The sequence below is a fragment of the Crotalus tigris genome, unplaced genomic scaffold (genome assembly GCF_016545835.1).
Source record: "Crotalus tigris isolate CLP2741 ecotype Arizona unplaced genomic scaffold, ASM1654583v1 scf7180000017828.1554129, whole genome shotgun sequence".
NCBI classification, from domain to species: Eukaryota; Metazoa; Chordata; class Lepidosauria; order Squamata; family Viperidae; genus Crotalus; species Crotalus tigris.
Window position 1 is genome coordinate 1,343,906 of NW_024096658.1, and position 27,798 is coordinate 1,371,703.

The 27,798-nt window shown below is 42.3% G+C and overlaps 1 protein-coding gene across 3 annotated transcripts in view; it reads left to right on the forward strand.

The window, feature by feature from the left end:
• Positions 1-27,798, forward strand: part of ME3 (malic enzyme 3) — a 129,547-nt gene that overhangs the window by 56,533 nt on the left and 45,216 nt on the right. For all 3 annotated transcript variants that reach the window (XM_039342963.1, XM_039342962.1, XM_039342964.1), the window contains 3 exons: positions 2,377-2,526; positions 9,149-9,224; positions 17,728-17,889. In XM_039342963.1, the coding sequence (XP_039198897.1) occupies positions 2,390-2,526; positions 9,149-9,224; positions 17,728-17,889 (375 nt within the window). In that variant the 5' untranslated portion in view covers positions 2,377-2,389. The remainder of the gene's footprint in view (positions 1-2,376; positions 2,527-9,148; positions 9,225-17,727; positions 17,890-27,798) is intronic.

A 27,798-nucleotide genomic window follows, 5' to 3' on the forward strand; every position in this document is an offset into this window, starting at 1 on the left:
CTCCATTACAATATCTTGGCTATATATACGGACAGTGTTGAGCAGCGATTCTATTTCAGATGATGTTTTTCCATACAGCTTCAGATCATCCATATAAAGGAGGTGGGATAGTCTGGCAGATGTTTTTGATGTTTGATAGCCATGTCCTGAGTTATTCAGTATTGTTGACAGAGGAAACAGTGCAATAACAAATAGTAATGGTGATAATGAATCTCCTTGAAATATTCCTCTCTTGATATTAACCTCTCCCAGCCTCTCACCATTGATCTGCAACTGTGTCTTCCATTGTGCCATCGATCTTTGCACAAATTTTCTGATGTTTCTACTGACTCCTGTTATTTCTAGGCACTTTATTATCCAATCATGTGGCAGAGAGTCAAATGCCTTTTTGTAGTCAATCCATGCCACATTCAGGTTGGTCTTCCTTCTCTTGCAGTTTTCCAAGATCATTTTGTCTATTAGGAGTTGATCTTTTGTTCCTCTGCTATTGGGGCGGTTTCCTTTCTGCTCAGGTGGAAAGAGATTGTTTTCAACTAGATGCTGTTGTACTGCATCAGCTACCACACCAGTTAGTAATTTGAAAGTTGTTGGTAAGCAGGTAATTGGCCTGTAGTTACCTGGTGTTGCCCCTTTTGCTGGATTTTTCATTATTAGGTAGGTTTTCCCAGTTGTTAGCCACTTTTCAATTTCTCCTCCTTGTAGTATATTGTTGAACTGTTTGGCAATGAGTGGGTGTATAACAGTTAGATGTTTCAACCAAAACCCATGCAGTTCATCTTCACCTGGTGCTGACCAATTTTTGATTTTCTTTGCTCTTTTTTCTACCATTTTTGTTGTTATTACTAGTTCTTTCATTTCAACTTCTGTTTTATTTGCATCCACCTCTTTTAACCAAGCCGCATCCTTGTTGTATTTCTTTGGGTTATCCCATATCTGCTTCCAGAACTGCACTGTTTCTTCCTTGTCAGGTACTGACTGATTCCTTGCAGTTTCTCCATTGATGGATTGGTAGAAACGTTTCTGATTGGATTGAAATTGGAGGTTCTGCCTATAGTTTGCAATTCGAGCTTCATATCTACTGATTTTCCTGGCTATAGCTGTTATTTGTTGCTTTATTATTTCCAGTGCTTCCTTGATCTTCCTTGTTTCTAAGTGGTATTTCTTGATTAGGTATTCTTTGGTCTTCTTGTTCTTCAGCTTCTTTTCTTTCATCTGTTCTAGCTTGCTTGCATGTGATCTTAACTTGCTGATCTTATTTTCTAGTCTAACCTTCCATTTTTCTGGTGCACTGTTTGTTTGTTTTTCTTCTTTGTTGATTTTGCATCCCAGGTATTCTGTTATAACTGCAGCTGTGCTGTACATTAGTTGGTTTGTTTCTTGCAATGAATTGGTGCTTATACTTGATATTGCAATATTTGCATCTTTTAATGCTTGTGCTAGCTGTTTCTTTGGAACAAGCTTCAATGCAGGTAGCCTTATTCTGTTGTTTTTGTGCTGTTCTAGATGCTCAGTTATTCTTTGTTTCAATTCTTTTATTTCTTTAGTTAGAGGGTTTTGTTCTTCCTGAGGTAGAGGTGCCTGGTTTCCAAATGAGAACAGTTGTATATCTCTGCTAGATTCCTTCACTGCCAACTCCCCCTGGTTTGCCTCTACATTCTGAATTACTTCTGGTAAGGCTTTGATTTCTTTGCCCTGGGTAAACCTTTGCAGTTCGTCCAATTCTGTTTCTGTGAATATTTTATTTCGTGTTATAAATCGGCGTTGATCTGCTAGTCTCTGTTCTGTTATTTCTGATTATTATTATTATTATTATTATTATTATTATTATTATTATTATTATTAATCATCGCACAGTCAGCCAGATGTTCAGACTGGATTTGGCATTTTGTCTACCTATCGAGTCCTTACCCAGGACCTGGGATAGGCAGATGTGGATGTTTGATGGTATTACAGATATCGTCGCAGGATGGAAGCAGTTCCTAGTAAGGCCGCCTTTTGCAATTGACTAATAGCGAATTTGTCAATGCCAATGGTGTTCAAGTGGTGCTCCAGTTGTTTTGGGATTGCACCCAAAGCGCCTATGACTATTGGTACTACCCTTGCTTGCTTTTGCCACAGTTTTTCTATTTCTATTTGTAGGTCTTTGTATTTTGTTATCTTCTCCAGTTCTTTCTCTTCTATTCTGCTATCTCCAGGCACTGCCACGTCCACTATCCAGACTTTTTTGTCTTTCTTATCGACAATTGTTAAGTCTGGGGTGTTATGTTGCATTTATTATTATTATTATTATTATTATTATTATTATTATTATTATTATTATTATTATCATCATCATCATCATCATCATCTCTTCCTTTTCTTCTGTCCTTTTTTCAGATACATCATCCTCATGACTCTACAGGACAGAAATGAGAAACTGTTTTACCGCGTGCTCACATCTGACATAGAAAGATTCATGCCCATTGTGTATACTCCAACTGTTGGACTAGCTTGCCAGTTGTATGGCCTGGCCTTCAGACGGCCTCGGTGAGTGGACAGAATTATTTCCATTTTTCTTCTGCTGGGTTGCTTCTCACTCAACGCTTCCCATTGGCATTAAATGTTCCCTTTCTAATTGCTACCTATCTTTCCCTGGGTGGTCTCCACAAGAAGGAAAACTCACAATTCTTGATGCAATGGTCAGATAACTTAGTGTGCATTTGTATTCCTGTAATGACAAATGGGAAAAGTCTTCCAAGATGAACAAAAGCAGTTTTGTTTGAGAACAGTACAGTACAGTTCGCTCTGCCTGAGATTAATCACAAAATGTAACCCTAATTCTCGTTAAACTTCCTCCATCAAATCTATAACTTTTAAATTTCTAATAGTCTTGCATGGTAGCCTCTAGTAATATCTGTAGCTATCCTTCCTTCCTTCCTTCCTTCCTTCCTTCCTTCCTTCCTTCCTTCCTTCCTTCCTTCCTTCCTTCCTTCCTTCCTTCCTGCACATCCCTTCGTTCCTGCCTGCCAGCATACCCCTTCCTGCCTACCTGCCTGCCTGCATACCCCTTCCTTCCTTCCTGCCTGCCTGCCTGCACATCCCTTCATCCCTGCCTGCCTGCCTGCATACCCCTTCCTTCCTTCCTTCCTGCCTGCCTGCCTGCCTGCCTGCCTGCACATCCCTTCGTTCCTGCCTGCCAGCCTCCTTGCCTACATACCCCTTCCTTCCTTCCTTCCTTCCTTCCTTCCTTCCTTCCTTCCTTCCTTCCTTCCTTCCTTCCTTCTTGCCTGCCTGCCTGCCTGCCTGCCTATCTGCCTGCCTGCACACCCCTTCCTTCCTGCTAAGAGGCACTTCCTTTTCCTATTCCTGTATATTTTCAAAGTATGGAAATCCCTGCACTGAAATCCCTCAGAACAAATAAAAGAAGGTGCAAAAAAAATCTAGCCAGCTCTCCTTCCTCCCAGCTATTTTTTTGCTTCAAACTCTCCCTGCTCCTAGGGATCATTCTGTTTTTGCATCCCTGATTTCAGTCCTGAAGCATTGGTAGAAAATTGGTAGGGCATCCTAGATATGATAATAGGTAGGATAATAAAAGAGAATATTTATAGCTCAGGGTTGAAATGAGGAGTCCTTGGTGCTCTCTGAGCGTGGTTGTTTCCTTGCAGGCGTTTCAGTAACATCAGCCTAGCCTAGCCCTGATAATGTTACCTGATAATGAAATGTCTGCAAAGAAAAAAAAACAACAAGCTCAGAGAGCACCAAGGACCCTTCATTTCAACCCTGAGCTACCAATATGCAAGTAACTCAACAATAGCATATAGAGAGCATCACAGGTGGGAAATTCAAAGTATCACCAAAAGCTAGTCATTAAAAAAAACCTTTTTAATTTAGTCTTGATTATCAGCTTGACTAACTGGTTAAGTCAGTGGTGGCGAACCTATGGCACGTGTGCCAGAGGTGGCACTCAGAGCCCTCTCTGTGGGCACACATGCCATTGCCCCAGAAGAGTTCACCAGAGGGGACTGGAGGCTGAAACATATAAGGAACGGTTGCTAGAATGGGGTATGTCTAGTTTAACGAAGAGAAGGACGAGGGGGGGAACATGATAGCAGTATTCCAATATCTCAGGGGCTGCCCTAAAGAAGAGGGAGTCAAGCTATTCTCCAAAGCGCCTGAAGGCAGGACCAGAAGCAACGGATGGAAACTAACCAAAGAGAGAAGCAACCTAGAACTAAGGAGAAACTTCCTGACAGTGAGAACAATTAACCAGCGGAACAACTTGCCTCCAGAAGCGGTGAATGCTCCAACACTGGAAGTTTTTAGGAAGAGACTGGACAGCCATTTGTCCGAAATGGTGTAGGGTTTCCTGCCTGAGCAGGGGGTTGGATTAGATGACCTCCAAGGTCCCTTCCAACTTTACCATTATTATTATTAGAGTAGCGAGCACGTGGCGTTTGGAAGCGACGGGGCAGGAAGTGAGTGAGCAAGCGGCGTTGTTCCCCCGGGGATGCCCTGGAGATGACAAGGGACTGGCCCCAGCTGCACTCACCCAGTCTGCCGTGACCACTGCAGCCATGCCCACCCAGTGGGCCACGCCCCCCACCCCCCCTGAGGGCACCACAATGCTGATGCAGCCCTGGCACTTTGCGATAAATAAGTGGGTTTTGGGGTTGCAGTTTGGGCACTCGGTCTCTAAAAGGTTTGCCATCTCTGGGTTAAGTCATTCTCCTTTAGAGGGGTCCTTGGTGCTCTCTTGAGTGCACTAGTTTGCAGTGAAACCTCTGCAAAAAAACAAGCAAACTCAGAGAGCATCAAGGACCTCTCATTTCAACCCTGAGCTATAAATTTATTGATGCATCCTAGATAAATTATGTCTGAATCAGGGTTTGGTTCCACGGTCTATTCACGGTCCCAGTTTGCTATTTCAATGCATTATAGGTGGTCTTCTTTTGTTTTGGATGCAGCCAGGGATAGGTTGGCACAAAAATCTTCCTGGGGCCAATAATATCCAACTGCTTTTCTCCCTGTGCTAGGGAGATGAGGTTGTGTATTCCACCTGTCCTTTTACAGAAAGTTTTTCTTTCGGCCATCCAATGGGAAAGCTGGCCCTGGTTCCATCCCAGGCCTTAAATGAGAAAGGTTTCAAATTGCATTTGACTTTCTAATTCACAAAGGAGAGCAAACCTTTGTAAATGCTCTGTAAATAGTTACAGACAAGTTCCAATTCCCTTTGAAGCTGTATTCCACTGCATATTTTTTCAATTATCTCTTTCTCTCTCCATCTCCACCCCTTGGAAAGGGTTTTGTTTTGTTTTTTTGCTCTTATTAAAAGGGATGAATATCACATGGGGAATAACATTCTTCCTTGCAAAGAGCACTTTTTTTCCTTTTCGGAAAAGATCTTGTCCAGTCAGACTGAGTAGGCAAGCAATCACCTTTTAACCCTTGTTCATCACAGTTCATAAATCAGGTGTTTGTCCCTTGAGCTTCTCTGGTTCCTTGAAAAGAAAGGCTTTTTACATTCCTGGCCAAGGAATAGAGAATAGCACACAGGGTCCTACGGCAATTTGTTTTATCTTCAGGAAAAAAAAAACCTGTATAGTAACTTGGAAACAAGAGACTATTTGTAGCTCAAGGTTAAACTGCAGAGTCCTTGGTACTCTTTAAGCTTGGTTGTTTTCTTGCAGACGTTTTATTACCAAACTTGGTAACGTCATCAGTGCTGGGAGTCTAGTCTGTTAGCACTGATGATATTATCTAGTTCGGTAATGAAGCATCTCCAAGAAAACCACCAAGCTCAGAGAGCACCAAAGACTCCACAACTTGGAAACAGCTAGCAAAACGTGTCTTTCAAGCTCTCTTTTTCTGCTATTTCCTCAGGAAGTTGTCTCAATCCCTAGTCCATGAGTGAGACACCTTGTTGTCCTTAGAGGAAGATAAGATAACCTTTATTGTCATTTTTTTTTACTGTGGGCACATGGCACACATCAAAAATGAAATTTAATTGCCCGCTCTCAAAGTGAATACAGACATGACACACACCTAAACATACTATATCAGTGGTGGCGAACCTATGGCACGCGTGCCAGAGGCGGCACTCAGAGCCTTCTCTGCAGGCACGTGTGCCATGCCCAGAGATGGCAACCGTCCCTCTTCAACCAACCACCCGCTAACTCGCTGAGGTCCCATGTGGCCAGATGCATCCCAGCACAGCTGGTTTTCCTCCCCCATGTCCCATCCCTCCTGGCCTCGCATGCTCTCCTTTTCCCAGGCATGACCCACTCCATTGCCTCCTCAGCTGTCGGCCACCCGTCCAGCTCAGAGGTGGCTTCTCTGAACTGTTGGCAGTGGGCTGCGTAGCCCCAGAGTGTGCCAGTCGAGGGGCCGGAAGGCTGTGGCTGCTGACGAACACGTCGCCCCCCCATGTGCTCATTGGCCTTTGTGCAGGGGCCGATGGTGTCAGACAGAAGCTGCCCCTGCCTCGCCTTGCCCTGCAACAATAGCACACCCGCCTGCCTCGCCTTGCCCTGCAACAATAGCACACCCGCCCTGCCTCGCTTTGCCTCGCCTCTCCCCGCAGGACGAGCCTCCTGCCCACTGCCCCACCTGCCAAAGACCCCCCTGGATCTCACAGGCATCCCTCTCCACAAATAAAATCAAGGTGACCACGCCCACCTTGGCCACACCCATCCATCCAGACCATCACAGCCACACCCACCCAGTGGGCCACACCGACCTGGCACCCGGCGATAAATAAGTGGGTTTTGGGTTGCAGTTTGGGCACTCGGTCTCTAAAAGGTTCGCCATCACTGTACTATATACAACATATATTATTCTCCAAAGCACCTGAAGGCAGGACAAGAAGCAACGGGTGGAAACTAATCAAGGAGAGAAGCAACCTAGAACTAAGGAGAAACTTCCTGACAGTTAGAACAATTAATCAGTGGAACAGCTTGCCTCCAGAAGCAGTAAATGCTCCAACACTGGAAGTTTTTAAGAAGAGACTGGACAGCCATTTGTCCGAAATGGTGTAGGGTTTCCTGCCCGAGCAGGGGGTTGGACTAGATGACCTCCAAGGTCCCTTCCAACTTTACTATTATTATTATTATTATTATATATAGGTTTCCTGCCTGAGCAGGGGGTTGGACTAGATGACCTCCAAGATCCCTTCCAACTTTATTATTATTATTATTACTATTACTACTACTACTACTACTACTACTACTACTACTACTACTACTACTACTACTAATAATAATAATAATAATAATAATAATAATATATTTTAGCTTCCCAGCCTAGCCTAACCCTAGTATTTGCTAGTAGTTGCCCTCCAAATATCAAACGGTTCCACCATGTTTAGCTTCGAAGCTCAGAATACATGAATTACCTGCTGAGCATAAACTGAAAAGCACTTCAAGAAAGAAACAAACAACTTGGTTAATTCTATTGTTTAGAACCTCTGTAACAGCCGAGTCTTTGCAATAAACAAATCTATAAAAGTCAGAGATCAGTCACTCGTGGTAATTTCAACCATTGATTGGTTAATTATTTTTTCCTGCTCACATAAATCCCTTGCTGGCTCAAATGAAGTTTGATTGCCCAGGCTCTTTTGTAAAATGATGTGTTTGTTAGTTTAACGTTTTCCCCAAAGAACTAATTTGAATTGTTTGATTTCTAAATTTCAAAGCCTAACACAGTTGCCACAGCAATAACAGAAATAGGATCTGCAAACATAGCAGATGGCTGGGAGGTTCCTTAAAAAAGGAATCTCAAGAGACTTATGCATCATATGCTGGAGTTATTTCTGGAAATAAAACGGTATATTCATTAAATTGAATTTTATTTAATATATTCGTTCAATCAAATCCTGACTCATAGAATGACCTGACAATCCCCAGATGTGCTATGACTGAAACCAGGGATGGGTAAAATAAACCCACATGAACCACGATGCACCTGATATTATCAATGGCTAGTATCAGCTGCTTTTGATTGAAATATCAAAACTTTCCAACCAGTCATCCCAACACATCTAAAAAGCCCCAGGGGAAAGTCTAGTCTAGAGAAAAGAAGGATTAGAATAGAATAGAGCTGGAAGGGATCTTGGAGGTCAACTAGTCCAGCCCCCTGCTCCAGCAGGAGAACCTATACCATCTCAGACAGGTGAATGTCTAGTCTCTTCTTTAAAATCTCCAATGATGGAGCCCCCACGATTTCTGGAGGCCAGCTATTCCACTGGTTGGTTGTCCTCACTGTCAGGAAGTTTCTCCTTAATTTCAGGTTGCTTCTCTCTTTGGTCAGTTTCCAACCATTGTTTCTCGTCCTTCCCTCTGGTGCTTTGGTGAACAACCTGACCCCCTCTGTCTTCTGGCAGCCTTTCAGATACTGGGGTGACATGATAGCAGGATTCCAATATTTGAAGGGCTGCCACAAAGAAGAGGGGGGCCAACCTATTTTCCAAAGCGCCTGAAGGCGAGACAAGAAACAATGGATGGAAGCTAATCAAGGAGAGAATCAACCTGGAATTAAGGAGAAATTTCCTAACAAGGAGGACAATTAACCAGTGGAGCGGCTTTCCGTCAGGTGGCATGGATTTTGGTAGCTGAGATATAGTTAGCAGAAAGAATTTACTCCTCCCCATTACGACATAAACAGACTAAAGGTTGTCGTCCTTGACTTACAACAGTTCATCTAGTGACCATTCTAAGTTACAATGGCACTGAAAAAAGGGACCGATGACCGTTTTTTCACATTACGACTATTGCAGCAACCCCACGGTCATGTGATCAAAATTCAGACAGCTGGCAACTGACTCGTATGTATGACGGTTTCCAGTCTCTCAGAGTCACGTGATCAGCTTTTGCAGCCTTCTGAACAAGCAAAGTCAAGGTCACTTAAGAACCGTGCTTCTCTTTTGCATGGATTAGTTCTGTATGCTTTCCTTCGCACTCTAAGGACAGATTCACGAGTGCGTTATAATCCTGTGCTTCCTCTTTGCCTGGGATGCTCATTTAAACAAATTTAAGTGAGTTTTAAGAAATTTGCTAATGGTCCTCTCTTTTGCCCTTTATGCCATTCCACTTCGTGCCCAGCCTTCTCTACTTCTTTGTCAGGCTCAGATTAGTTTTTCTTTTTGTGTAATTTATCCTTTTTCTTTTTTTTTCAGCGGACTATTCATTACCATTCACGACAAAGGACACATTGCCACAATGCTGAATTCCTGGCCTGAAGACAACATAAAGGTAATGGGCTGGTTGATTTGTTTTTAATGGGGGGGGGGAACCCTCTATTTTTCATGGAATCAGAAACTTATTACAAATGAGCTACCTTTTTGAAGTGGGACTGCTGTAGCTGCAGAAAGATTATTAGGACTAATTAAGGATTGCCCTTGATCTTAGGTTCAAAGCTCAGGCCTTGGATTATGTCTCTTTTTCGCTTGTCAGTATGAGAGGACAAATTAGTTTGAGAAGACAAGGGAATGTGACACCACTTTGTTGTGTGAGAGTCCCAACCTACAGCTAGTTTCAAGTCACAGACAATGTAAGCTATTTTGAATCAGTTACTCTCTCTCAGCCCCCAACCCACCTCACAGGATTGTTGTGAGGAAAATAGGAGGCGGAAGAATTTTTGTTTGCCGCCTTGAGTTATTTATAAAAATAATTAAGGCAGGATAGAAATAAATTAAGATATAATGAAGATTTCATTTCTGAGCATGTATAATCATGGCTATATTTTAAAAAAATAATAATATGAATCTCTCTTGTCCACACTTAGTAATGTAGAATTATAGTTTTGAGGCAAAGTTGTTTCCGCAGCCCTTTTTTTGCATTAGAAATTCTGCATTGTGAAAGTAACATCCTTCCATTGTGCTCTGAAGAAGACGGAATTCATCCACACGCCCATCAGAAAGATTGGCAGCTGGACTTCCAGTTTGCCATCGCAGACGCCGCAGACACTGGAAGGCGAGCTCCGCCTTCCGCGTTCGGTTTCGTTCCACTGGAGGACCCTGGAAAGGGTCGAAAGTTGCCCTGTAGGGGCACCAAGCAAGGAGGTGACCCCCGCTTGATCGCAGGAGGGCAGCAGCCCTTCTGCTTGATCCGGGGCAACACTCCAAACCAGCAGAGGAAAGACCGGCCATAGCAATATGGCTTGTCACTAAGCTGCAGACAGCCAAAGTCAAACTCACCACCAAGCACTTCTAAAGCAACGCGGATGAAACTGGGTGAGATCCGATCTTCTCTTTATCCTAAGTATTTTCTTTTCCTGTAAAAGCTGCCCAAAGTATCTTTCCCCCTGTGAGAAGAAAGGGAAGGAAATTTCTATCCCACCCTCTGAATAGCAGCGACTGACTACCCAGGGGAATTAAAATGCTAAAAGAACAATTTTAATCTATTGGATTTATATGTTCCTGAAACTTGGGGACCAAAAGTTGTCTTATTTTTATTGGAGACTTTTGTTTTTATTTAGAAAAAAGAAATAAAATTGGAAAAAGGATTATAAAAATTTTTGGATTTAAAAAACTTTAAACTTGTGACGAAGTTTGGTATTACAACTTGTTATTTCCTAAAAGACTTGGCTTGAAGCCCAGACTTTAGATAAGACTTTTTTGACCTTGGTACCACCTGTGAGAAACTCACCTGTAAAGAGAAGGTCTGGGCAGCATAACTGGCCTACTTGAATTATGAATGTAAACCTTTACTGACTTTCAGAGTTATATGTGGGGAATTGCCTTCCTATCTCTTTATTTGAGGAACATTGGTTACTATATGAGATGATGAAATACCTTGGACTATAAAATCTTGCTTGACAAACGACTTCTACTCTAAAGACTATCTATAAACACATGAAAGAGAGGTCCCATACCTAGTTATAAAATTATTTTTAACGTCTGATTTTAAAGTCCTCAACTTAACACATTATTAAAAGAATATGGATAAAGACCAGGAAAAGATCCTTTCCATGTTGAAAGCAATACATGAAACCATTCTTTCAGCTAGTGATAAAATAAGATCTAACATAAAAGAACAAGATGCCAGCTTAGATACACAAACCCAAACATTGACTACAACCAAAGAACTAACAACGCAGAAGATAACAGAAGAAGTGGAACATCAAATACTAAGACAGAGGACTCAATTGACCAACAAATACAGTTAATGGAAAATCCAGAAAAGGGAGTGACAACACTGAAAATGGAAAAGACTTTCTATATAAAACAGAAGAAATTTGAGAAAGAAGAACAGATTGAATGGAAGATAAAAACATATCAGGACAATCATGAGGAATTGGGATAATAGGGAGACAATTTAATGAATACAAATGGGCTAGCCCTTCCAAAAAAATGGCAACTAAATGATCTCTCTTATTTCAAATAACATATATAATAATAGAGGGAGATCTATTTGATGATCTAAAAGCAATGATATAGAAGGCTAGTTGGCAAAAGAAGAAAGCCAGAATAAGGCTGAAGAAAACTGGGGTTTTGATTTATTTGAGTGGATTTCACATTATTAATTAGAGGGTTAAAGGGAGAAGTTGAGATAAGGGGAATTTTGGTCATTAGATTTAAAATATTGGAAATTAGTTAAAAATAAGGATTTTATCTATTTAATATTTAAAAATTAGACCCAAAAGAAAAAAAAATAATTATTATGAATTTGTTTGATTTATTGATTAACCCAGACAATATAATGGTTTTGATTTATTAAAGGGGATATTGTATTATTAAGTAGATGATTTAATATGGTGGGAAATAGATAACTTTTAGGAAATAGAACAAGACTATATTCAAATAAATAAAATGCGTATTTTGAATATTAGATTCTGTTATGAATTGAGATAAGGGAAATTTTGGTTACCTAAAGCCTGAAAATTATAGATATCAAATGTTAAATTGGAATATTGATGGGAAACTAAAATTTGGGAAAAAATTAATAACAGGACATGGATTGTTTATGAAGATTGAATGTAAAAGTAATTAAGATATGTATAAGCTAAACATATAGTAATAATAATAACAACAACAACAATAATAATAATAATAATAATAATAATAATAATAATAATAATAATAATAATAAAGTTGGAAGGGACCTTGGAGGTCATCTAGTCCAACCCCCTACTCAGGCAGGAAACCCTATATCATTTCGGACAAATGGCTGTCCAGTCTCTTCTTAAAAACCTCCAATTTATTGATAAATGTAATAATGATGTTTTTACTAAGTTGATACAATAAGAACTGTATTAGCTTAAATACGAGACAGTAGATATTAAGGGGAAAAGAGAGGAAATATTTGATGTTGTAACTTGAGATTTGTACTAAAGATTTTTATGTTATTGAACTATTGATTAACCCAGCCACCACGTTGCTTTTTAAATACTTAAATGTAAAATTGTAAAATTAATAAAATATTATTTAAAAAAGAAAGAAAGATTGGCAGCCTTCTCATGCAGAATTAATTTTAAAGAAATGACTCCTAGCGTTTGTAAATTAGAAGTTCGCATAATTAAAGAACTTTTCAGAATCTAAGCAAATCAAGCTAAAACCAGTCATGTGGTTAAGCTGGGGTTTGCTTCTTTTAAAACAGCAGTTTCTGTGGTAAAACTGGGCCTATACTTTGATTTTATCAGGATTTAAGATCAAAGAGTGACTCATAGCTTTTTGATCCCATGGCTGCCCAATTCCTGACTACAAACGGAAGACCGAAGTTCAGTTCAAAAAACACACCGAAGCAAACTGGGTTAGAATTCAGACATCTAACCTTCATGGCAAAATACAGGGGGATGTCTAGGATTCAGAAATGGAAAATGTGAAGATGTTGCCCTTATTTATGTATTTAGCGTATGGCATATCATACATGAACTAGCAATATATATTAACATTTTACCTAGACTAGTAAAACATAATATGTTTTATTATGTTTATATATTTATTTATATATTATATGTTACATATTTATATATTTTAAAAGATTTATGTTCAAATATCAATATCTAGGCCAAGAGTGGGAAACGATGGCCCTTTTATGACTTGTGGACTTCAGCCCCCAGAATTCCTGAACTAGCATGGCTGGCTCAGGAATTCTGGGAGTTGAAGTCCACAAGTCATAAAAAGGCCATTGTTCCCCACCCTGGTCCAGGCCGCATAACCATTGAAGCACAGCATCATTTATATTAAAAAAGATCAGATACTGAACCAGTATATGCCACCAGCTTATAGCCGTTCACGATGTGATCTATAATTTGTTATGAGGCTCTACAGTCACACACTGAGGAAAGGATGCTATGCCCCATTTATAAGGATAATCCCTGCAGACCCCGTGTAAGGTGTGAATCGTAGCTGTTGCCCTGAATCATACCATCAATGGAGTTGAGTATTGGCTACTGGCTGATTATGCCTTTTTACAGCTCTTAATCTTTTCCACTTCTCTTCAAGATGCCAATTTCCTGGACCTAACTGCATGTCCAAAATAGACTTGTCAATCTTCTGTGGATCTTCCTTAAAAGTGATTGTAACACATCCTTGGGCTTGATAACCCAAATGATTTGTGTCATAATCTATTCATTGCCAAAGAGATAGACACGGCTTTACTTAACCTTCCTCCACACATATACCCAAATTTAGACTGTAATTACAACCAAGATAACCAAGGAGAGAAGCAACCTAGAACTAAGGAGAAATTTCCTAAGAGCAAGAACAATTAACCAGTGGAACAATCTGCCTCCAGAAGCTGTGAATGCTCCAACACTAAAAGTTTTTAAGAAGAGACTAGACAGCCATTTGTCTGAAATGGTATAGGATTTCCCGCCTGAGCAGGGGATTGGACTAGATCAGTGGTTCTTAACCTTTTTGAACGAATCACCCTCTTGAGCCAATGAGGAAGTTGTCATCGCCCCCTTCCCCCAACATAACCTCTCAATCACAACATAGGAAATAATTCTTCAATTTATGCAAACACTTGTTTTGTTTTCTTTAAAATTGTCATCAGGACATATCGATGCAAATAATTTATTTCCAGTCTTTTCCCCATATCTCCCATATTCTGGCCAATGGCGTGCCACTGTATGGGTAGAGGCTGCTACACAACGCACATGAAGATAAGCAATGCATATTCACATATGTACGGCGTTCTGTACTGAAGCTAGCTGGAGGAATATTTGAAAACACAATTCAATTCACTAATAGCGAGCGATCTGATGTTTTTGTATGACAGATATAAAGCGATTCATTGTACGAAAAAGTCTCAAAAGTGTCCCCAAAACTTCTTGCTCCATTGCCCCATATCGCCCCCTTTATGTTCCTTTGCCCCCATGTTGCTCCTTTTTGTTTCATTGCCCCCCTGAAAAATGAAATTGCCCCCTGGGGGGCAATATCGCCCAGATTAAGAACCACTGGACTAGATGACCTCCAAGGTCCCTTCCAACTCTGTCATTCTGTTATTCTGAAAGGTTAACAGATGCTTCAGAGCAAGGCCGAGACAACTGCTTTGAGAAGGAGAAACATACCAAAAAATATTCGACATTGCTGGGCTAGTGATTGATTGCCCACATCTTAAAACAAAGAAATGCACATCAGAAGTGAGGTTTTTACTGCATCTGTAACATGTTTAATAAGGCCAGCGAGACTCAGATGCTAGCAAATCCAAAATACTCAGACTACAAATATGTATTCAGGTCAATGGTGCTTTTTGTGCAAAGAGAAAGAATTTTTTTTTCTACCCACAGCCCAGGCCTCAGACAATTATCTGTAGATGCATTGGAATTTATTTCATCAGTTGAAAACAACGGAGTGATCTGAAGAAATGGAAAAGGTTGATACCCATTCAGGGCTTTCATTATTTTCTATCAAACAGCGATGCCCGTTTGACTTCAGCAGAAAAAAAGAAAACCGCAAGCCATATGGCACATGTTTAAATCCTCCTGGCATTTCTCCCTTTAATCATCTGTAATATGTTAATATTTTAAAGCAAATTCCTTCCCAGCTGGGGGAAAAAAATTCTCAGCAGTCTATTTCTAAGTAAGCCCAGCATCTCTCATTCCCTTCCACCCAGTTCCTAAAATAGGTAGATCTTCAAAAGATCTACCTATTATTATTCTAAGAGTTGGAAGGGACCTTGGGGGGGGTCTTCTAGTCCAACCCCCCTATTTGAGCAGGAGAGCCTATATCATTTCAGACAAATAATTATCCAGTCTCTTTTTGAAGGCCTTTAGTGATAGAGTACCCACAACTTCTGAAGGCAAGTTATTCCATTGGTTAATTGGTCTCACTGATAGGAAATTTCTCCTTAGTTCCCAGGTTGCTTCTCTTCTTGGTTTGATTGTGGCAGGTCCAAATCAAATAATAAAATAATAATCCATACAAACACTTACGGGGGGGAAAGTTGGACCATAAGAAAGACTGAGCGCCAAAGAATTGAGGCCTTTGAACTATGGTACTGGCGAAGACTCCTGGGAGTCCCCTGGACTGCAAGGCAATCAAACCGGTCAGTCCTTATGGAAATCAACCCTGACTGCTCTATAGAAGGCCAGATCCTGAAGTTGAAACTCAAGTACTTTGGCCATCTAATGAGAAGGAAGGATTCACTGGAGAAGAGCCTAATGCTGGGAAAGATTGAGGGCAAGAGAAGAATGGGACGACAGGGAATGAAGTGGCTGGATGGAGTCACTGAAGCACTAGGCGTGAGCTTAAATGGACTCCAGAAGATGGTAGAGGACAGGAAGGCCTGGAGGAACGTTGTCCAGGGGTTGCGATTGGTCGGACACGACTTCGCAACTAATAACAATACTTATGGGCTTCTTCTCCTGTTGCACTTGCAACATAGTGGAGAGCTATGTGGGGATATACTGATTGGAAGAGATTCTGATGTTGGGAAAGATTGGAGGCAAAAGGAGAAGGCAGAGGAGGTGATGGTTAGATTGTGTGATTGATGCATTGAACATGAATTTGGGCAACCTCCAGGAGACCATGGAGGACAGGAAGTGCCTGTTGTGCTATGGTCCATGGGGTCACAAAGAGTCGGATACGACTTAGCAACGGAATAACAACAACGATGTGAGAATATATTTGTTCCCTTTACATTATTTCAAGAAACAAAATATACAAAATACACAATTCAGTATTGCATTTGTGGTTCAGTTACTCAGTCATTCCCAAATCTTTATGACCTGATGGATATCATTTTGCAAAATGTGTTGCACTGATGATGTTACCTAGTTGGGTAATGAAGCGTCTGCAAGAAAACCACCAAGCTCATAGACCACCAAGGACCTCACAGCAAAAATTGCCTATCCACAAGTACGTCTTTAAAATTCTTATACGCACCAGCTTAGATCATTAGTGATTATATCGATAAAAGAGAATATTAGTGGCCCAGGGTAGAAACGAGGGGTCCTTGGTGCTCTCTGAACTTGGTTGTTTCCTTGCAGAGGTTTCATTACGCAAACTATCAATACAAATACAAATCCTTTATTGTCAAAGTACAACATGTGTACAATGAGATTGGCTGAGCCTCCCTTCGTGCACCCCCCCATCACAATAACAACAAACACACAATCTTATTGCACCATGTGAACTTATTGCAAGGTTTTCTATCCCAGCCTATAGCCGTCCTTGTTAAAGGCACAAGGACCAAACAACTATTGATAAAATAGGCTGGAGACTTAAAACAAAACAAACCCCTTTTAATATGGATGACAAACCTGCCAAATAGTCCAAAACACAAACAGCAAAACTCAGTCCAAATGAAGGAAATAGTCCACAGGAAACACGATGCAAACAGAAGAGTAGGCACAAGCAAGATGAACAAACCAGAATCCCAAGAAGTACTTTGCAAACGGTTGCCTTCAGCAACCAGCACTGCCTACACCTCCTCTTTTTATACAGCAGTCCCAAGGCGTTGCCTCTCAGTGCCTTCTCCTTTTACTCTGGAGTTGCCGTATTAACTGCTGCTGATTTACTCTCGCTAGTTGACGACGTGTGCGAGCATCAATTAGCATGTCCATTAGGTGTGAGTCCTCCGAGTCTGACTTATTCTCCTCACACAGCTGAGCTTCATCAGGAACACGACTGGAGGGCCCAGGCTCTGCATCAAACCGTGAGTCCTGTAATTCATCCGAGCCTCCCTCTGCCCCTGATGGCCCTTCAAATGCCTCCTCCACTTCCTCCTCCTCAGATTCCTCAGACTCAGCTGTTGGGAGCACAGGCTGGCACGGAATCACAACACAAGGCCCCGCAAGTCTATCATACATGGAGTTATTTTCCATTCAGGGGTCTGACAGCCCATGGGTAGAAACTATTCTTCAGCCTGTTGGTGCGGCTGGCTATGCTTCTATATCTCCTACCCGATGGTAGGAGAATAAAGAAGTGCTGACCAGGGTGTGAGTTGTTCCTGAGGATTATAGGTAACATCAGTGTATCAAGGACCCCATCATTCAATCCTTAACTACAAATATTCATTTCTATAGATGCCTTGCAATCTTATTATTAATATTTTTGCTTTAAAAAAAAATAAAGTAACAATGATAAACCAATTGTGATAAGTAACTGAGTCAATCCAGAATTTGTATAGGGAACATCATGCACATGAGCCAGTCATCCACAACTTCTTTTTGCAAAACCAGTGTTTCCGTCTTATCAGAGAAAAGCTCCATTGGTTGTGAAACAATCTATTGTCCTTCCAAACCGCTTGGAAATCAACGCTTTGTTGAATGCTTCTTTCTATAGCAGATTCCTCTCTTCTTTTTCAGGCTATTGTGGTGACCGACGGAGAAAGAATTTTAGGCTTGGGCGATCTAGGAAGCTACGGGATGGGCATTCCTGTAGGAAAACTCGCACTCTATACCGCTTGCGGTGGCGTTCACCCACAGCAGTGCCTCCCTGTTCTTCTGGATGTTGGCACTGACAATGAGGTGAGATGGCTTGCTTATTTTCTCTTAGATCTCTTTTACTAGCTGAAAAGTATGGATCAGAGCTTCCTGAATTATATCTGTCTACGGAGATTCTCAATCATCCAGGTCATCGATCGTCCCAAAGGTTCTTGGTTTTTTTCCTTGAAAATGTTTCACTTCTCAACCAAGAAGCTTCTTCAGTTCTGACTGAATAGTGGGGAATAGAAGGATTTACATTCTTTCAGAGTGCCTTCCATCCTTCCGAGGTCGGTAAAAGGAGGACCCAGATTGTTGGGGGCAACACGCTGACTCTGTAAACTGCTTAGAGAAGGCTGTAAAGCCCTGTGAAGCAGTATATAAGTCTACGTGCTATTGGGAAGGAAGGAAGGAAGGAAGGAAGGAAGGAAGGAAGGAAGGAAGGAAGGAAGGAAGGAAGGAAGGAAGGAAGGAGCGAGCCATGGTGGCACAGTGGTTAGAATGCAATACTGCAGGCTACTTCTGCTGACTGTTGGCTGCCAGCAATTTGGCAGTTCAATTCTCACTAGCTCAAGGTTGACTCAGCCTTATATCCTTCTAAGGCAGACATGTCAAACTTGTGACGTCACATGACGTCACACAACGTATCAGAGCTTTTTCCCCATTGTCAGCAATGGGGTGGGCGCGGTTTCCCGGTGACGTGTCCAGCCCGCGGGCTGGCAGTTTGACACCCCTGTTCTAAGGTCAGTAAAATGAGGACCCAGATTATTGGGGGCAACAGGCTGACTCTATAAACCATTTAGAGAGGGCTGTAAAGCACTGTGAAGTGATATCTAAGTCTAAGTGCTATTGCTATTGCTAACGACTAGATGACTGCAAAGAATATAAATCCTTCTATTCCCCACCATGCAGTCAGATCTGAAGAAGCTTCTTAGATGAGAAATACAACGTTTTCAAGGGGAAAAAAATCCCAAGAAAGTCCAGTTGCCTTTTGAAAAGCACCTTTGAGACAGCCTGACTATATCATTAGACTGCATGTACCTTAAAATATGTTAGATGGTGTCAACAGTATGTTTGTTTGAAAGCTAATCTCTAGATTAGAACTCTATCTTGAGCATGCTGCGCTTTGGTTTCACTTAGGGAAGATTGCCCAAAACATGTCAGAACTGAATAATAGCCTCCTTAGTATTTGCAGGGAATGCTGAATGTAGCACAGACACAGCAAAGCCTGGTGACCTAGTCTGAAGCATTATGGAGAAGCCATGCCATGGGTGGTCTCGCTCAGTGTCTATGATCCTAAGGAAAAGATCAGTGTGTATTACTCCTAAGGAAAAGAAGAACTAAGAGGTGACATGATAGCAGTGTTCCAATATCTTAGAGCAATGGTTCTCAGCCTTTTTAATGCCATGACCCCATAATACAGTTCCCCATGTTGTGGTGACCCCCAACCACTTATACACCACCGGGTGCCAGGGGCGTGGCCAAAGAAAAGGGGGAAAAAATGGCGGACAGCCTTGTTTGGCGACCCCTGTGAAATGGTCGTTTGACCCCAAATGGGGTCCCAACCCACAGGTTGAGAACCACTGTCTTAGAGGTTGCCACAAAGAAGAAGGGGTCAACCTATTCTCCAAAGCGCCTGAAGGCAGGACAAGAAACAATGGATGGAAGCTAACTGAAGAGAGAAGCAACCTAGAACTAAGGAGAAACTTACTGACAGGTAGAACAATTAACTAGTGGAATGGCCTGCCTTCAGACGTTGTAGGGCTCCATCACTGGAGGCTTTTAAAAGAAGAGATTGGACAGCCATTTGGAATAGTATAGGTCAGAGGTAGACAACCTTGGCTCTTTTATGACTCGTGGACTTCAGCTCCCAGAATTCTGGGAGTTGAAGTCCACGAATCATAAAAGAGCCAAGGTTGCCTAGACCTGGTATAAGTTATCCTGCTTGAGCATGCGTTGGACTAGAAGAATTGACATTATCTAAAGCATTTCAACAAGGGGACTGGAGGCTAAAACATATAAGGAATGGTTGCTGGAATTGGGTATGTCTAGTTTAATGAAGAGAAGGAGGAGGGAGGACATGATAGCAGTCTTCCAGTATCTCGGGCTGCCACAAAGAAGAGGGAGTCAAGCTATTCTCCAAGGCCCCTGCGGGCAGGACAAGAAGCAATGGATGGAAACTAATCAAGGAGAGAAGCAACCTGGAACTGAGGAGAAACTTCCTGACAGTGAGAACAATTAACCAGTGGAACAACCTGCCTCTAGAAGCGGTGAATGCTCCAACACTGGAAGTTTTTAAGAAGAGACTGGACAGCCATTTGTCCGAAATGGTGTAGGATTTCCTGTCTGAGCAGGGGGTTGGACTCAATGACTTCCAAGGTCCCTTCCAACTTTATTATTATTGTTGTTGTTGTTGCTGCTGCTGCTGCTGCTGCTGTTGTTTTTCTTGTTGTTGTTGTTGTTATTATTATTATTATTATTATTAAGTCGAGTGATCGCAGATCAGTAATAAGCACCCTCCCATTCGCCTGGCTGAAAATTGCAACAGTTATTTGCTGCATCCATCTGAATTTTTCAGCACGAAGGATTGTGATGAAAACTTTCCAGTCAATCCGATAGATTTGATTTTTCCTGCACTAGTCAGAAGGAAATGCACACATCCCTCTGCGTGACCAGAGAAGATCACATTTCGGCAAATAAAGAATTCAAGCCTAATTAATTTCAGTGTTTTGTCAGTTTGCGCACACCCTAATGTTTGCGATGATATGAGAGGATTCCATCTGTTAGCAGTTTTCTGGCCTTCAGCTGCAAAAGGATGCAGTCCAACAGTTGAAGTCCACGCCAGAAGGGACATCTGTAACTCCCCCCCCCCTTTGTTTTTGGCCAGCAAATATCTCGTGCTATTTGATGTGATCAAGTTAGCTAACAAAATGCTTTTCATTAAAATAAAGCACTTTTTAAAAAAAAAACTTTGGCCACTTACTGGTTAAAACAATAGGGTGCGAAAGCAAAGGTTGAGCCTTGTGATTTATGCAAAATAAAGTAATTGCAATCTTACTTGGAGCCACAATCCCATTTTTATTACTATTCTATCAAGCCTTTTCTCCTGAGATATCGCAATAGCCTATACGGTCTCACCACCCTCCAGTAAGAAAAAATTAGAAACAGCGTCAGCTGGAACATCTCTCAGAATGTCAAGACTGAATATAGATTTAAATTTAATTTTCTGTACTGTATGGAGGCCGCAGGGCGGATCGGCTGGGTCTTCCTTCCTGATCTTGCCCCGGCCCTCCCATATGGGGGACCCAGCAGGGTGGGAAACAGGCAGAAGAGCTGTGGGGAGCCAGCAAGATGGGAGATAGGCCCACGTGTGTGGGACCCAGCTGGGCAGGAAGCAGAGTACAAAGTACCTCAGGAGTGCGGAAGACCCTAGAAAGACTGGGACAGGCCACATGGAAGCAGGGGAGGAGCTGAAGTGTAGCCCTGGGCCTGCGCCTGGCCTCTGAGGGCCTCCCCCACACTCTGAGGTTCCCTTCCTCCCCTTAACAATCCATGCAGTCACTTAACAACTGCAATGGAAGAACAGGGTTTACAGTGGTTAAGTGAGGTGATGTCAGGTGCAAGCAACCAGGTCCACTTGTATAAGGGCTCAAGCTAACTACTTTATTATATTATATATTATTATATTCTCCCCAGACTGCTTGCCTTCTCTTGAGAACAAACAGATAAAAGTCCCATGGAACTTTGAGAAAGTCAGCCCTTAAGTCTCTTGTGGCTGCGCAATGACTCAAGGCTAATTCCTCACTTGATCCCTCCTCCTTGCCTGGCCAGCAGTTTCCCAACATGCGACCACAGGGGCGCCTTGCTTAACGACCACCACAGCTTACGACCATAATGGACAGGCTCAAGGACTACCTGTAGAGTACAATAGACTGGTGTAGGGTATGTTGCAAATTACAAAGGATAGATCTAGAGGTCCATCTGCTTAATGCCAGCATCCTCCTTCCCAGGGCTGAACTAAACTCCAACCAATTAAACCCCAAGGCAATAATGATGCCGCATTTGTGTCCTACAGCTGTTACTCCTTAGAGGAATGATGTCTTAGGCCTTAAACACTTAAGGCATCTATTCCGCCTTAACCCAACGTCTCCCCAAGTATTAAAAACAGTCTAATTTTAAAATTCCTTTGAATTTTAGATAAAAAAGGAAAAGTGAAAAAATTAATATTCCCTGCTTGAGAGGATTCTGCAAGCCACTAATTCATTTTGATAGGCCCCACTCATTCCATGATTGCTGATTGCCCCTTCCTCACATCATCTATGATGACTCACAGCTCTGCCTACATTAATCCGCCATAAATTTGGAAAATCCTCCGTTTCGCCTAATGGTTAAGGCACCAAGCTAGAAAGCAAGAGACTGCGAGTTCAAGTCCTGCCTTAGGTATGTAAGCCAGCTGAGTGACCTTGGGCCTGTCTCTCTCTCTCTTTCTCTCTCAGCCCAACCTGCCTCACAGGGTTGTCGTTGTAGGGAAAATAGGAGGAGGAAAGTGTGTTGGATATGTTAGACGCCTTGAGTTATTTGTGAAAATAATAAAGGGGGGATATGAATGAATAAATGAAAGAATGAAGCAACGGATTGAAACTAATCAAGGAGAGAAGCAACCTAGAACTAAAGAAAAATTTCCAGAGAATTAGAGCAATTAATCAGTGGAACAACTTGCTTCCAGAAGTTGTGAATGCTTCAACACTGGAAGTTTTTAAGAAGAGATTGGACAACCATTTGTCTGAAATGGTATAGGACAGTGGTGGCGAACCTATGGCATGGGTGCCAGAGGCGGCACTCGGAGCCCTCTCTGTGGGCACATGTGACGTTGCCCCAGCCTCATCTCCCCCCGCGACCCCCTCCTCTCCAGCAGCCCCCCTGAAGGAGAGTCGCCCCTGAGTGTGGCCCACGTGGAGCAGCACAGCCAAGGACATGGCAGCCAGGCAGTGTAGACAAGACGCAGGCACAGGGCATGACCACCATAGTGCTGCTGGGCTGCCTGGGCGATCTGCAGCGGGCCCTGGACGCAGTGAGTGGCCCTGTGGACAGGCGGAGCGGGAGATGGAGGGGCGGAGTGGGGGCGAGGCATGGGGTGGAGTGGGGGTGGGGCCAGTTTTTGGGCATGGTCTCTAAAAGGTTCGCCATCACTGGTATAGGATTTCCTGCCAGAGCAGGGGATTGGACTAGAAGACCTCCAAGGTCCAACTCTGCTATTCTGTTCTGTTATAAAGAAAGAGAGAGAGAGAGAGAGAGAGAGAGAGAGAGAGAGAGAGAGAGAGAGAGAGAGAGAGAGAGAGAGAGAGAGAGAGAAGGAAAGAGGAAGGAAGGAAGGAAGGAAGGAAGGAAGGAAGGAAGGAAGGAAGGAAGGAAGGAATCTAGGGTTTGTGGTCTTCCCATCTGCAGCAGCAAATTCTATAAGGTAATGCTGTGTTGCATGAATGACTACTTTTTTCCTGAAAGTATTGTTGGCTAGTTCATGATATTTAGGAGATAGTTTTTATTAGTGCATCCATTTCTATCTTTGTGCTCTGCAGATGTGTAGGATTTCAGCTCCCCCAAGTCACAGTCAGCCAAAAGTATGGGAGCTCCACAACATCTGGAGGACACCAAGTTGAAGGAGGTTGCTCCATCCAAGTTCTCCACACCAGATTTTATTTCCTTAGTCTCTACCTCAGGGGTCTTCAAACTTGGCCCTTTTATGGCTTGTGCGCTGGCTGAGGAATTCTGGGAATTGAAGTCCACAAGTCATAAAAGGGCCAGGTTTGAAGACCCCTGCTCTCCCTGATAGATCTGATCTGTTTCTACATGAAATCCACAAGTTAACATTTCAATAGATCCTGTGAAAGCCAGTAAACTCAGGACACCTTCCAGTTCACCCTTCAACAGATTTAAAAAAAGATTCCAGCTGAACAAGAAGAAGTTCTACTTTTCCAACAGTCAATGAAAATAAACCAGTATATTTTTGTCCCTGTTTTGATCATTAGAAAGCAGAAAGGCCATTTTCCCAAAGCACAAGATGAAACAGTGAATCGTGGTAATTGACAAGGTCAAATTGTTTTCTTAATTGCTTTTTCTCATTTTTCTGTGAAATGTTTAAAGACAGTGGGCAATGTTCAGGTTATTGTGAAGAAGTGGCTGAGGGAAGAAAAGTCCAATTTAAAAGGAGAACTCAAAGCTTTTAAAGTCAGTAAGTGCAGGAAAGCAGAGCCAGAAATGCGTCATTTGTTAACAACTGAAAAATCATCATAAGCTTGCAGATAAAGAGGGAATGGAGGCTATCTATAAAAAAACACTCCCCACAGTATGTAACAGGGCCATGTCAGTGTTCTACTTAGAACAGGGGGTAGGCAACCTTGGCTCTTTTATGACTCGTGAACTTCAACTCCCAGAATTCCTGAGCCAGCATGGGGGAATTATGGCCCCTTCATGACTTGTGCAACTCCCAGAATTCCTCTCCCTTTTCCTCAGCATGGCTGGCTCAGGAATTCTGGGAGTTGAAGTCCATGAGTCATAAAAGGGCCAAGTTTGAAGACCCCTGCCCTAAAGAATAGTTATTGAGAGTATCAAATGCTGCTAAAAATAAGAACTATATCTCTCCTACCAGTTGTTTGTTGTTTATTATTATTATTATTATTATTATACTAGATAATGAAAGCTATTGTTTTGTTGGTCATCATCATGCAACAAGGCTGTGGAAAATTTATTTCTTTAAATATATATAAATATATTTTGTTTTATGATAAAAAATAAAATACAGAACAGAAAACAAATCAACCAACCAAAAAAAACCCCAAAACATCCAGCACTAACAACAGCAAAAAAGAAAAAAAAAGATTGGTGTACAAAAAAGGGGAGGAAAAGTGACCCAAGTTGATACTTAATACTTGGGACTGCGGAAAATTTATTGACTTTCTGTAAGAAAAATATTGGGTTGATTGTGGTTGTGAGGCTACGTCCCTTTGATCAGTGTGAGGGATAAAATATGTGGGTTTTGTCAAGTTGTGCAACCTGGGCCTTGTCTTCAGTGGACTATGTTATAGTGGAGAAGAACTTTGACTTTCAATCCAGGGAATCCCCTTTTAGGTTTCTGGTGGAGAAACACAGCTGTGCCTTTACTGTTTTGGAAAACAATGAACAAAATGATGTGAAATGTCGGCGAGAAAGCACTGTGGGAACAATGTTGTCACTTGGAAAAATGTTTTCACGTCCCCCTGTTTTTGGTGTGGCTGAATCAGCCGATTGATTGAGACACAAATCTCCTTCCTCTTAGTCATCCAAGCTGCTTAATTGTCTCCCTGGTCTTTGCATCTGCTTCTGTTTCCAGTATGTGGTCCAGAATCCTGTTTCCCACCGAGCTAAACTAGAATTTCCTATGAATCATTAGCTAATGACCGGAGTTATGGCTCTGTTGGAAAAATAATATTTCAGTTGAAAGTATGATCTATGTGTCTGTGATTACAAGACAAGGCCTGAACCCTTCCATTTGTGCCATGGTCAGTGGTGGGATTCAAATATGGGAACAACCGGTTCTCTCTGTGGATGCCACTTCCGGAAGTCTATTCTGGGCTTGGACAACGAAAAATTAGCCACTGGTTCTGCCAAAGTGGTGTGAACTGGCTGAATCCCACCACTGACCGTGGTGTCTGGAGCATGGGTGTGTGTGTGTCAGTCAACAAAGGCAAAATGGTGGACATGACTTCAGAATCCACTTTGAAGTTACAACTGACAAAAGGGACTTATGACTGTTTTTCACACTTATGACCATGGCAGCATCCCCATGGTCAGGGGTAGGCAACCTTGGCTCTTTTATGACTCGTGGACTTCAACTCCCAGAATTCCTGAGCCAGCCATGCTGAGGGGAAAGGGAGAGGTTTCCAAGTTGAGCCATGCTGGCTCAGGAATTCTGGGAGTTGAAGTCCACAACTCATAAAAGAGCCAAGATTGCCTACCCCTGCCCATGGTCATGTAATCAAAATTCGGACGGTTGGCAACTGGTTCATATTTATGACAGTTGCTGAGTCCTGTGATCACCTTTTACAATCTTCTGACAAGCAAAGATTCATTTTAACTAGCCTAACTTAGCAGCTGCAGTGGTCCACTTAACAACTCTGGCAAGTAAGGTCTAAAATGCGGCAACACTCATTTAACAACTGTCTTGATGAGCAACTGAAATTTGAGGCTCAGTTGTGGTCGTAAGTTGAGGACTACCTGTAACAGAAATTGAGCTTGGATCGAAGCATATCTTTTAAGCAGACATTCTTCAGATTTTTATCCTGATGCTAATTAAAATCTGTTGGGTCCTTGGTACTCCTTAAGCTTGGTGGTTTTCTTGTAGACATTTCACTCCCCAACTAGGTAACATCATCAGGGCATTGATGATGTTGGGGAATGAAATGTCTGCAAGAAAACCACCAAGCTCGGAGAGAACCAAAATCTCACAGTTCAGCCTTGAATTACAAATATTCTTTTCTATTGGGTCCTTGGTATTCACTGAGGGTAGTTTTCTTGTAGACGTTTTAGTACCCAACTAGGTAACATCATCAGGGCACAACCCTCCACATGGTCAAAGGTATTTAATAAATTGCTAATTGCCTGCTCTTATTATTCCAGGCAGGAGAGCAATGGAGAGGCATGAAGTTCATGGAAGGATATTATTTCCACACGTTCATTATTATACTGAAATCTGAACTGAGAGTTAATATTACTCTGTAACCGAGGTGCACATTTGCCTTGCTTATGAGGAAGCTCTTTTATTTGCACAGACGCCAGAAGGACTATACACACACACGGTGACCATATTTTCTCAGAAAAACATAAAAGGACCAACCTCAAAAAGGAGCAAATCTGAAAGAGGTTAAATAAGGATTAAGCGTTTAATTGGCTTATGTTTATAACTTTGCTTTACCAAGCAAGATTCAAGAGCAAAATCAAGAACAGTTTTACAGAAATGTATCTTCTAATAAAAATATCTAAAATCAAACAGTACATTTTTACAAAGACAATTCCATTTTCGTATTTTTCACAAGAACGGGAAAGACTGCAGTAAGTGGTACCATTTGTACAGTAAAAGTCAAATAAGGGCCAAGGTGGAAAATAAATACATTTAAAGGACAGCTTTATGAATAGAATAGAATAGAATAGAATAGAATAGAACAGAACAGAGTTGAAAGAGACCGTGGAGGTCTTCTAGTCCAGCCCCCTGCTTAAACAGGAGAACCTATACTAGTGGTGGCGAACCTATGGCACGAGTGCCAGAGGCGGCACTCAGAGCCCTCTCTGTGGGCACACGTGTCATTGCCCCAGCCTTGCCTCCCTGCGCGACCTCCTTCTCACCAGCAGCCCTCCTGGAGAAGAATCACCCCCGAGCGTGGCCCAGGCAGAGCAGCGCAGCCAAGGACATGGCAGCCAGGCAGCATGGACAAGACTCTGCCCTCATGCCCCATCGCGCACAATTGATGCTGCGGGGTGTGGGCAGAGGGAGTGGCCGCCATGGTGCTGCTGGGCTGCTTGGGTGATCTGTGGCGGGCCCTGGAGGTGGTGAGTGGACCTGCGGGCAGGCAGGGCGGGATACAGGGTAGAGGCGGAGCAGGGGCGGGGCCAGTTTGTGGGCACTCGGTCTCTAAAAGGTTCGCCATCACTGACCTATACCATCTCAGACAAGTGACTGTCTAGCCTCTTCTTAAAAATCTCCAGTGATGGAGCGCCCACGATTTCTGGAGGAAAGCTGTTCCACTGGTTAATTGTCCTCACTGTCAGGAAGTTTCTCCTTAATTCCAGGTTGCTTCTCTCTTTGTTCAGTTTCTAACCATTATTTCTCGTCCTTCCCTCTGGTGCTTTGGAAAATAACGTGACCCCCTCGTTTTTTCTAGTCCTTCTTTAATATGGCTGTGCAGGATTTCAGATGCTCTAAAA